Raw genomic sequence first — 12,325 nt, forward strand, 5'->3', positions numbered from 1 at the left:
ACTTTCATCCCCTCTAGTCTAAATTAAAACATGGGATTAGGGTTAATGGATGTTTTCTTGTCCTTGGCAAATTATGTTTAATTTTGCCAATTAAATGGAAATTGTAGAATAAAATGATAGGTTATTCCAAGTAAACCACTGCTTATTCTGGTGCCAGAGCCCTGCAGAGTTGCAGCGAGCAACAGTGCTCCCATCCTGCCTTCCATAAACTGGGCTTTGATCTCCACACAGCGCTCGCAAACTTCAGACAAAGGGATGGGGAAAATCAAGGGCAGTTAAGCTGCACGCCAGCATTCTCCATGAGCTCATGGAGTAGGTGGGTAAGAAGGTTATACTTCCCTCCTGTGTGCTTAAGCATGTCACTCTGCTGTCCCTCAGAAGCTCTCTGCTGTCCCAGCTGATTCTGGAGCCTCCAGGCTGCCCAGCCGCAGGGCGGTGCGTGTTGGCACTTCTCATCTGTAAGTACCAGGCTGTTCCCTATGGAGATGTTTTCCCACGAATCACGTTCATAGATCAAACGAGGCAGGGTGTTGACACAGCTCTTGGCAGAGCCATCCATCTCGTCGTATGATGTTCCCCTTAACTAAATTCATTTCCTTTCTGGTTTTCAGAGTTTGGCATTGTGTAAGGAAGTGCTTTGAGCGACTTGTCCGAATTTCCTCAGCACGCCTGGTTGTGTTGGTGCTGCGGTTTGTGAGGGTCACAGGAGGGCTGTGCTCACGTTGTTTCTCTGACTGCAGCCCAACCGAGGGACGAAGCGGCCCCGTGATGAAGAGGAGGAAGAAATCAAAGCACGTCGGAAACAAGTGAGCGCACGGGAGCATGGGCGTCACAGGGAAGAGGAGTCTGCTGTGCAGGAGGAGACCGATGACGAGAAGAAGAAACTGCTTCAGATAATCGAAAGGGATGGAGAAGAGGAGGACGAGGAGGTAAATCGTGGGTGTTGTGTGGGAAACGAGCGAAAACTGAGCTGCTTCCCTGAGGTGTCATTTCGTACCGCGTGGATGATGAGGCTGGCTGGGCACGTGCCCACTGAGGTGGGGTTATTCCTTCAACGTAAGGATTTCTTAAAGGGGGGGGAGTGGGAGGGGAGAGAGCAAAGATTTCAGTCTGTTTTAGGTGAGGAGGTGTGAATTACTTTTTAAATTGTATTTTTAGAAAACTATGCAGAATCCAGAAAATGTTTTCTAACTCTTATTCTCATCAATACTCTGAAGCATGCAGCTGCTCCCCGTCTCCTTCTGTTTCTAACTGTGCAGCAGCTGCAAATAAACATTCTTCTATACAAGAAAGGTCTTGGGTCAGCGGAGGGGGGTAGCAGCTGTCAAGGGCAAATGACTTCAAGCCTTGGAGACAGAAATCCAATGCAGCACTGGCCTTTCTGCCAAGGGCCAGGGAAGAGATCACTATAAGCATGACACATGGATTGGTAGAATCGAAAAGATGTTCCCTGTCTGTGTCCTGTTTGATTTTATATTTTTAATTTGAAATAAATACGCTGCTGCAGAATCTTGTAGGTCTGTATAACATCACCCTCCTTTGCGAATGGTGTTGCTAGCATTCATGTCTGAAAATCTCCCTTGTGTTTCTGGTGTTGAGCTATTGCCATAGCAGTTAGCTGCTGGTAGTTGGTAGCTGAGGAAGATAATGCTGGATTTCTGTAGCATCTGAGCTCCAGGATGAATGGCTGCAGGCAGGAGCCCTGCTGAGCAGCTCGAGTCGTGTGGATTCCTGCACTGCGTGAGTCTTTGTCAGGTGCAGCTCTCCCACCCAGCCATTGGAAGGGCTGGGAGTCCAGTGTTCCTTTAGAACTCCCATCTCTTTCCTATTATCTTGGAACACAGTTAATCCAAGCGCCATCAAAAGGCTCTTTGTGTCAGTAAATGTGATGGAGGCAAACTAATCTGTAGGGCACCGTAATATGGCACGCATGAAAAGCTGATTCTAATGGAGACATTACAGTAATACGTATAAGAGGAAGCAGAGTCAAATGAAATAAAGGGAAGCAATGTCAGCACCTGTGATAGTGCTGTTGTGGATTGAAATTGTACCGTTGGGGGAAGAACGTGGTTTGGGTGTCACAGTATTGTTAGCAGAATGGGGGGGTGGCATAACTCTGAAGGGCTGTGGCAGGTTGGACTTGAGGCAGTAGAAAATCCAGTAATAGTGGAAGACTTTAACTATCTTCCCATGGACTGCTGTTGTTATTGTAATGGAGTTTGAAATTGAAATTCTTTATCTGCTTTAAGATTGTTGCTTCAAGTCATTCCATGCGGAATCCTTAAAACCAGGAGCGAGACTTGATTGAACCATGAGCAGGATATAAAGCGTGGTGGAAGGGGTGTGGAGGCCTGCTTTGTTTCGTTTTGAGAACTTTTCTGTAGTAGTGATGGAGATAAAAGAAGTGCCTTAAAATCAGGAAACGAGGAAAATAACAGGATTGTATTTGTGGGTAACAGGTAGGGAGCTAAAGATGCACCACTGGTGTCACACTGCCAATTGAGAAATGCTTTAGAAGACTTTCTGGAATGAAAGGGAAGTAGTAGAGTAAAATATTGATTTTTTTATTTTTTTTTTCCTTTTGAAAAAGACTTTAAAATAGAAGTGAAGGCTTATCCAAGTGAGAAAAATACAGAAGAACATAAACTCAGGGCAGTTAAATGTAGATCTGTGGAAAGACATGGTGCAATGAACTTCTGGAAAGAAATTGCCCATGGGCTTAAGATGCTAATGTAAATTTACTACGTTCTGTCAGAAGCAGAAAGCTTCACTGGGGCTGATGGTGCCAGATAGGGCCGTTGCAGACGGCTGTTTTTCTCCCTGATGCTTCATTTCAGGCGGCACGGTCTCACTGCTGTGGGCACCCCTTGAAGGTCACCTTGCTAAGCTCTGTCTTCTGCCCTTTCCAATTTGGTTAGGAGGAACCTCTGGATGAAAGCTCGGTGAAAAAGATGATTCTCACCTTTGAGAAGAGATCTTACAAAAACCAGGAGCTGCGGATCAAGTTTCCTGACAATCCGGAGAAGTAAGATTGCGCTTGGCCCCTCTGTGCCACAGCTGAGCCTTGCCTTTTCTTCCAGCCCTAAACTGACTTCTTGACACTTAACTGTCTTCAGTTACATGAGACTTACGTAACAACAGTCCTTGCCATTTAGTTCTCAGAAACTGCATTTGAAACTAACTTTATTAATTAAAAATGATGTTATTGAGATTTCTGATGGAGGCCCGTAGATGGTGGGGGAAAACTTTCAACTCTGACATGAAAAAAGTAATTTGCAACCAAGGGGAATGTTCTGATTTATGAAATTCTTGCTGTTTGTACAAAAGACTGTGACATTAAAACTCCAGTTCATGTTGCTTTTATTTTGGGAGCACAGAAATGAAACGAGGTTTCATGATTTCCCTTTTAGATATCCAAAGAAGTCGCTTTGTTTTCAAAGGTGTAGCTTTGGGCTGACTGAGGCTTATGGGGGATCTTATGAGAGGCTGCTGCTCTCTTTTTGGAGGAGGGCTGTGTCTGTGGAGCACAAATGATGTGCTTTTCTTGTCTTGCCTCAGGTTCATGGAATCCGAACTGGATTTAAATGACATCATTCAGGAGATGCACGTGATTGCGACGATGCCGGACCTGTACCACCTGCTGGTGGAGCTGAATGCAGTGCAGTCTCTCCTCGGGCTGCTTGGACACGACAACACAGATATCCTCCAGTGGTTAAAGCAACTCTCCTGCCAGAGGCTTTCTGCACTTCTCTGTAATCTCTTATAGCCTGCTTTCACAGGCTGCTGCTGTGTGTTTTTTCTTTTCCGCTGCACTGAATTTATGCCTTCTTTTCTATTTTTCAAACGAGGCCTTCTTTGTTCAAGTAATATTGATTCTGATTTTTTTTTCCCCCAGTGTTTTTGTTCTCCTTTCTTGTTTTATGAACCTTTTGCCTAAGTTTGAGTGGCTGTGCTAGGGTATGAACAGACCAATGGTGTAGCTGAAGCAACGCAGCAAAACAACACAGCAAAAACTGAAGCATGGGCTTAACAGCATATAACCTTGAACTGTGTGCAGGCTTTGTCTGGAACAATCCCTAGTAAAAATGAGACTAATTTACCCGTTTTTATAGAGGGCTGAGCTCATGCTTTCAGCTCTTTGCCGTGGACTGTCTCACCACAGTGCTGCACCCTGATTTATACATGTGAAAAGTCTTTCATGTGCCCCTAGCTTTGGTGTGATGTTCTCAAAGCTGGAATTTGTGGGTAGGTCCTCTGATGGTGTAAATATCAATGGCAGTTCCACGAGCAGTTATTGCTTGTGTCACTGAACCTCACCCCTGTGTGTCCTCTGAGAACGTCTGAGAATTTTCACTCTATACTGTTGAAGTTTTAGTAGTCTGGTATTAAAAACTGTTGTTTTCTGAATATCCTTGTGCCTTCGTGCTCAGCCTTCAGCTGATAAATAGAACTGTGCTTTGCCTACCATTGTGCAGCCTTTTAAATAGGGCTCAATCTGCATTGCTTGTAAAACGCTCTACGGTAGATTGAACTGAAATGTTGTGACATGATTTAGGAGGTCTTGTGTTGACAAACGTTAGTGAATGGAAGGAGCGTTGAAGCTGGGTGGGAAGGGCACTGGACTTTGACTGGGGACCACAGGAGGTTTGTGTTTTTTCTTTTTGTTGTTCATGGCCTTGGGAAAGTCATTAATTCTTGACTTTTCTTTATCTGTAAAGAAGTGGACAGTACTCATCAGTCTTTGTGAGGTGCTTTGAGATACGCAATTTTAAAAGGACCATTAAGAAGAAAATGTTGTGGTCTGAGGTAGAGATGTTGGTTCTTTTTTTTTTCCTTGTTACTACATAGTGAAGAAGTCATAATTCATTCCTTCTGTGTGGGTGCAATGATCAGAATGTAAAAACAGAACATCAATTTTTTTTTGCATATCCATTAGAGAACACCGTTTCCATTAGAAAGCACATCTGAGTTTTTAAATCTTTTTCTGTGTTTGGCTGTTTTATCTTGTGTCTGGCTTTAACCTTGACCTGGTAGAGTACTGGTCCCTGCCAAGCAGCACCCACCGCTGCTTTCCTTATCTGCCATCTGTAATGAGAGTTACTTCCAATTAAATGGTTGTTAACAATTTACTGTGTACAGTAGGAGACGCCTACCATGCGTAACCAGTTCCATGGTCACCATAGTTTAATTGCTTTTTTTTTTTTGCCAGAACCAGAGTCTTTTGGAGTACTGTGTATAGCAGGCTATCCTAAATTTGCTGTTCACATGGCAGTGATTGTGGCTGGGATGCACAGAAGCACAGTTTTTTGTCCCCTCAGCCATGAAAAGCTGTCTTAGAGTCACAGCTGCAGGTGAGAACTTGTCAGTTTTGCCATTGAATTTTTTAAATGGATTTGCAAGTTGCCTGTCAGTTAATGGAGAGGTAGGAATTTGCCCTGTGGTTAGCAATTTTAGGAGGAAAAGGGATTGATGAACTTCACGAGGTCCCTAATGGCCCGTTTCTCCAGCTTTTGTTGCTTAGAAGTTGATTCCTTGCAGCAAAAATGCAAGGCAGATTATTTTCACTCTACCTGCTTATTGAGACATGCTTTAGCTTGCTTTCAAAACTTATTCTCAGCCACTTCTGAGCGTGTTTTTGTGTAAGTGCAGGTGACTGCCTGCCCAGTAAGTCACAGCCACCCTCTGTTTGGTTCCTGATGGCAGCTGCAACTGGAAGCGGCATCTTCCTATCATGAAAATGTCCAGATAGCTCTGGCTTGTGTGAGGATTGCTGTAGAGTATGATGAGATTGTACTGGTATGATGAGATAATTGTACTGGTAAGCATCTTCAGCAGTGCCCAACACAGGCTAGCTTGGGAGTGGGACAGGCAGCTCTCCTACAGTCTTTCCTGGTAAGTCACGACTGTAACCTTGCTGTAAAAGATGCTTTAAAATACTCTTCCTGTCACTGCGTGTGTGCCTGAGCAAATGCACAAACGGGAGAACTGGGCTGCTGGGTTGTTAGCCTATGAATTTTAAAGAGATTCGTCACAAAGTTGTTATATAGGACATGTGGAAAACTGCATACCCTGTTCTGCCCTAGTGGGAATCGGGCAAGATTGATCGGAGTGTCTGAGAGAATAGGAAAGTGGCTCTAATGAGGTGGAATACGTCTCCTCGTACCAGAGAGCTGTGTAGCAGTCAGGGGAGCCATGTGTTATGCAGTCCAGTGTTAATGAGTGAAAATTGGGCTGGCAGAAGCTCTGCTGCTCCTGAGAGGTACGTGGTTGGAGGAGCGTGCTGTCCTAATTGGGCCAGCCAGAAGGGGGTTGGTGCTTCTGTTCGTGCTATGGCCTTGTTAGGTGTCTGCTGATCGGGTTAGCTGGGTAGCACTGAAAGCACTGTGCCCTAATCAGGTTATTGTAATGCCTTTCTTTTGGGTTGTGTTCAATCTCAGAGTGCATAGTTAAGCCAACTAAAGAAATTTTGACTGAAAAATATAAAAAAATTTAGTGCTATCAAGTACAGCAAAATATCCTGGCACAGGATGCACACAGTTACGTTCATTTTCATCATTTCTAGTTGTTAGATTCCCCCATTCTGGTGTTCTGGTGTTCCTGTGCCCCACCTATATAATGATTTAACTGTACTGTGTCATGTCATGAGCTCACTGGCCTAAAAGCAATGTGTTGGGTTATTTTTAATATTGAATGTGTTTGCTGTGTTGATTGTCCTTAACATCTAGCACATGTTTCCATAGCTGTGGTAGACTTGCTCCAAGAGCTGACTGATATAGATACTCTCCATGAGAGTGAAGAAGGAGCTGAAGTCCTCATAGACGCTCTGGTAAGTAGTAAACTCCACGTTATTTTAATGACTGAGCAGTGAATCCTTTGAGCTGCCACGCTTGCCATGGCTGTGCTACACAGTGCCAGCACTGTGCTGAAGTTACCTGGCTCAGGTGTGTGTTCAGGCCTAGCTGTAGTTGAGCTGGAACATGTCACTATGTTGAGGTTATGCTTTTTTCTTAACAGGAAGTAAAAGGCTTGGAAGTTTCCATGTAACAAAACTAATGCGTTTTAAGGGTGGCAGAGGTTTTACAGTCCCTGTGCTGTAGGGATGAAGTGACCCCAGAAAATGATGTACGTGTAATGGAGGATGCATTGCTTGGTCTTAAGAGAGTTTACCAGGCAGAGAGCATCCGAGCACCTTGTATTGTGCTGATGGGCTTCCCTGCAGCTTGGTGTTCTGCTGGTTGCCTCCTGTCCCTCGGCAGGGGGAGGGGGATGCCAGGCTGAGAGAAGCAATGCCCAGCAAAGATTGAAGGCAGAACAGACATGGAGATCTCAGGCAGCTGTTGGTGAATTGCTGCAATTGTTAAACCTTGCGACTCTGTCTTGTTCTGTAACTGTTAGGTTGAAATTGAAAGACAGGAAATCATTGTTTTCTTCTGATTGTTTTGTTTGGTGACTGTGTTTTCTCCTACAGCCCCTCTTGTCCAGTCACTGCTACCTCCAGAGGTTAATGACATTGGCCTGGAGCTGGGTCCCTCCAGCTGGCTCTGGGCTGTTCTTAATTATTCTGCCTTTGTGGAAAGGTTTCTGGGTGAACGAAATGGCAGAGAGGAGCTGGTATAGGAGGTGTTTTCTGTAAAATGTGTGGGGAGAGAGTAAATGAAGCAAAGTTCTTTCTCTGTTTGCCTTGTTGCCAGCCCACAGGTAATGGCCAAGTTTTAGTTGTTTTATTGTTCTCCCTGAAAGAAGCAGATCAGGCATCTCTAAGGGATAAATGTTTAGATATCTACTTTTTAGATTACGTTTTTTAGTTTTAGTTCTAATGTTTTAGGGTACTTGGTATTTTTCTTTTCCATGGTTTCACTGAGCACAAAACCAGTTCAGTGTTTTGAATTGCAAATGTTACTTTGTCTAACTTTTCCCAGCTCGCATCCACAATGGGAAGATAGCCAAAGTCAATCTGGCCTCTGTCCAATTGCAGCTGTAAGTGCAGACTGCTTGTGGAGAGGGGCTGCAACCCCAGCTGCAGGCCTGGGTTTCTGCTCCTGTTCTGCTGTCAAGGTTTTGTTAACTCTCTGAAGTCAGCTTGGTGCGTTCATCTGAGCAGGATTTAAATGTCAGGCTTCAGCTGGCGATCAGTTCATCTTTCACATTTGAATCTCCATGTGTGAGCATTGTTCCTTCAGCTTTTTATGCCCAGGAAGGTGGAGATGTAACAAAGTGCAGGCAGACCAGCTGCATGCTGCCGAAGGTGGAGTTGCTCATGGAGCTGACAGCTAGAATGTGGTGCTTTGTGGTGCCTGAAGAATTCTGTGGGATTATGAATCAATTAGGGCTGATGCAGGAAATAAGGCTGACAGGGTTCATGTTTTCCCTCCAGATGTTTTTTCTGTTTAATCTGAAACCTAAAACCTGTTTAATTAATTAGGACAAACATGGTGTCAGACTTACTTGGCGAATCCTTTTGCTACCTTTGAGATTTTAGAGCAGGATTGTTAATGTCACCTGATCAGAATCACGTCTGGCAGGATGTTTCAGCAGGGCTTATTGATATTTATCTGTCTAGTAGGCCTTCCTTTGTCATCTTCCCTTTTTCACTTTGCTCTCCTGTTTTTTATCTTGACCATGGCAATGTAGGTGGAGGGTCAGGTCGTGGCCTTGTTGGTGCAGAATTTAGAGCGCCTGGATGAAAGTGTGAAGGAGGAAGCTGATGGTGTCCACAACACTCTTGGTAAGCGGCTGTTGCACAGCCTCTCGCTTCTTTGTGTTTTGTACAAAGGGGGGTGGGTTATCCCTCCCCTTTCTTTCCTTCTCACATGCTTTGCCCTTGAGCTGCCAGCACTGAGGTGGAGAACCTGTGGTAAATTTCTTCCAAGCACAATTGTAAACTGCAGTAAAGTGTAATCTTTTCAGCTAACATTTGTTGCGTGTGTGCTGGTGGGATGCCTCTTCCCAAAGCTGTTATGTTAGCGTGCTGATACACAGATGGATTGCTGTGCCTTGTGCTGACCTTGTATTTCCTCCGTGCTTGTATGTGAGCTCTGCTTACTCAGTTGAGAGCTGTGTGTGTCTTAGCAATGTATTTGACTTTTAGATAATAAATTTTTTTGTAATTCATACAAGTACATCGTTACCCTTCTGTTCACCAGCCTTTGCACAGCACAGTAACTGTTTTGCAGTGTGTTCCTGTTGTTAGCAGGCCAGCATCCACACCTTCCAGTCATACAGGACTGGAATCCCTCTGGTTCCTTGCTGTTGCTGGGAACTGGAAGAATGCATTAGGGACTGGAAGCAAGGGGCTTGCACTTGTGTTCCTGCATAGCAGCAGCAGTAAAATCTTGTTAAAATTGTTCTCTGCAATGGGAATTGCTCCTTCACTAAAAGGGAAGGTATCTCAAGCATTTTCCAGCAGGAGCTGGTGTTGTGTCATCTGAAGGTGGACTGTGTTGGCAGTGTAAAAACTGAAACAGTATTATTTACCTGGGCTGACGTCTCGCTCAAAAAAGATGATTTTGCAAATATGCTATTTTGACAAGAGCAGGAAGAGCCTGCCAAAGCTGTGTTGATAAAGGTCTGAGCTGATATGCAGGCGGGGGGAAAAAATGGATGTTTTCTGTGCCTTTCTTCTTAGCAATCGTTGAGAACATGGCAGAGTTCCGACCAGAGATGTGCACAGAAGCTGCACAGCAGGGCCTCATGCAGTGGCTGCTCAAGAGGCTGAAGGTGAGCTTATTTTCTTGTTGTCACTTGGGAGACGCACAATGAAAACTGACAAGCCACTGGACCGGGAGCTGATGTGCTGGAGGAGGTGTTTGGCATAATATTAGAAGCCTGGGATGTTACTGGCTCTTTCAGTTTATACAGGGTATCTTTGTGACAAGTTCTAACATCTGTGAATATGGCGAATTCAGAACTCTCCTCCAGCTGTAAAGTAGGTTGCATTTGACTGTGCATTTACGTGCTGATATTTTTAGCAGTGAGTTACACAGTTGAACTCTGTCTTTTGGGAAGAGGCACCTAAACATTCCATAGAAAGATGTAGGAAAGGAATTGATAGTTTAACTCTCTTGCAGAGCTAGTGAAGAAAAGACAGCAAATAGATTCTGAGCCTTCTCTGAATTCTGCTAGCAAGGCAGTAGTACCTCCACATTTATATGTCTGTACAGCTAGTGTGCCCCCTCTGTATCACAGAAATACAGCTTTGTGGTCGTGCATAGACTCCTCTGTGCCCCTCATATACTTGTTAGCAGGAGTAACCCACAATTTCTCACTACAGGTAGTAACGTAATTATATTCCTTCTGCTTAAATACAAAAGGCAAAGTTAATTTTATTCCAGGCAGGTGTGTACTGAGTGCAGGTCTGCTGCCTGCCTTATAATTACTCTTGCAGCTGAAAGACTTAGAAACTTGGGAAAGCAAAATAATCACAATTTGGATTCCCCTGCTTGTTGCACCAGAACATGAATGTTAAAGGCTTGCGAAACTCGGCGCTGAATGCGTGCGTTCCCTTCACCCTGGCATGTGTGAACTCCCTCTGGGCTCAGGGAAGTGCGATCAGGCAGCGCTTTTTCGTGCTTACAAGCTGTCGTTGTGGGGAGATGCATGCTAATAAAACCCTTGCCCAGAAGCCTTTGCTGTTGGCAGTGTTGGTCCTGAATCTCTGGCCCTGACAGATGTGTTGAGGATGAAAGCGGTATCTCAGCATCTGGGCAGAGCGCCGTGCGGCTGAAGGCCATCTTAGGGCGACTCTTACAATGAAGGCTCTGTCTGGAGGTTGATGAGGACATCTGGCACACGGCGCAGGGTGTGAATTTCTGTTTGCTGACAACATTTCGAGTTGCATAACTGTATTCTGACGGTCGGAATTGCTTTGGAAAGCTCAGGTGCAGGGCGCAATAGCTCGCTTCTCCAAACACGAGCAGGGCTTGGTGGTGCTTTGTGCAGCCTGGAAAGAACGGGACGTTATTTCCTAATGCTTGTTGTGTGGCAGCGGTTGGTGTGTGCTGTAATGGGAGCTGGTGGCCACCGAGTGCCTGCTGCAATGCCCGACCTGTGCCAGCAGCTGCTTGGAGGCGCCGCGTGGTTGCTATAAACACCATCAGCCGTGGTGTGATTAGGGCTTGTTGCAATGGAAAGCTTTATTTAAAGTCAATGCTTGTGACACTTGGGATCCTCCTGCTTCTCACGTTTCCCGTTGCAGGCATTTGGATCGTGCCTTTTCTTTTGGTTGCAGGCTGAGATAATTGCCCGTGGTCGCCCCGTGCAGCCAGGGTTACTCAATCAAGCTGCAGGTAGTTGTGTGCTGGAGGGAAAAATTGTGGGTGACAAATGGTATGGGTAAGCCTTGCACTCAGTACTTTGTACCTTTTTTTTCTGGAACAGTGAATCCAAATGGCCAGTTACTGGCAATTTTTAGAAGGCATTTTTAGTTTTTAAATTTTATAGTAGCAGCAAACCAGTAGCAATCATGAGCTGATTGACTAAAGATCAGTCTCCTTCTGTAGATGAAGCATCTTGGGCAGCACACAAGAACACTGGCTCCTGTTCACAGTCCCATTTCAGGGATTTTTTCTTTTTTTGTCTTCCGGGAGAAGCAATAATCACTGTTTTTTCATCTGCTTTTTTTTTCCTTTTAATGTATTTGCATATGGAGGGGACGTATGAAATGGACGTTATGTGATTGTGCAGCCTAAGCCCTACTATGATATTTGGTTTTCCTATCCAAGTGGCAGCTCCTGTTTAACATTACTGGGACGTGTTCTCTTGGTGGCAGGTGCAGGCATCAGAATAGGGATAAGCCATATGCACAACATGGAAGTCTTATCACAGGAGGGAGCCTCTGTGGTGCCCACAACTGGAGAATGTTCTGAGGTTTTTTTGAGCCAACTCAGACAAAGCTAATGATGTAGGATGGTGTGAAGGATTGGAGGTGACTTTCTACATATGCATGCAGCCTACTGCTCCCGAATCAGAACGGCTCGTTACTGTTTTGCTGTTGGTTCTTACTGCAAAATTACTGCTGTCATGTTTTGCTTTAGCATTGCTTATACACTCAGTGATTTGACTGGTGCATTCCCCAGTTCAATGGAACACTGAGCAGTCCCTGATGAGTCTTTTGTTCACTCTTCCCCCAACAGGCTAAGATGCCCTTTGATGCCAACAAGCTGTACTGCAGTGAGGTGCTGGCTATTTTGCTCCAGAATAATGACGGTGAGAGCTGCCTCTGGCATTGATGTGCTTTTAGGATGGGCCCTGGGCTGGTTTCAGATCACGGCAGCATCCTTTTGCCTTTGGCTTCCCTTTGCTTGTGCTATCACTCCCATGCGTGCTT

The 12,325-nt window shown here is 45.0% G+C and overlaps 2 protein-coding genes across 2 annotated transcripts in view; one reads left to right on the top strand and one right to left on the bottom strand.

The window, feature by feature from the left end:
* TGM2 (transglutaminase 2) overlaps positions 1 to 12,325 on the bottom strand; it is a 136,640-nt gene that overhangs the window by 43,310 nt on the left and 81,005 nt on the right. The gene's annotated exons all lie outside the window — the stretch shown is intronic.
* CTNNBL1 (catenin beta like 1) overlaps positions 1 to 12,325 on the top strand; it is a 38,962-nt gene that overhangs the window by 5,432 nt on the left and 21,205 nt on the right. Inside the window, exons 2-8 of the mRNA XM_052684245.1 lie at positions 741 to 929; positions 2,919 to 3,025; positions 3,559 to 3,698; positions 6,729 to 6,826; positions 8,632 to 8,725; positions 9,626 to 9,717; positions 12,132 to 12,204. Of these exons, the coding sequence (XP_052540205.1) occupies positions 741 to 929; positions 2,919 to 3,025; positions 3,559 to 3,698; positions 6,729 to 6,826; positions 8,632 to 8,725; positions 9,626 to 9,717; positions 12,132 to 12,204 (793 nt within the window). The remainder of the gene's footprint in view (positions 1 to 740; positions 930 to 2,918; positions 3,026 to 3,558; positions 3,699 to 6,728; positions 6,827 to 8,631; positions 8,726 to 9,625; positions 9,718 to 12,131; positions 12,205 to 12,325) is intronic.

Source organism: Tympanuchus pallidicinctus, unplaced genomic scaffold, assembly GCF_026119805.1.
Source record: "Tympanuchus pallidicinctus isolate F22 unplaced genomic scaffold, pur_lepc_1.0 scaffold20, whole genome shotgun sequence".
Classification (NCBI taxonomy): Eukaryota; Metazoa; Chordata; class Aves; order Galliformes; family Phasianidae; genus Tympanuchus; species Tympanuchus pallidicinctus.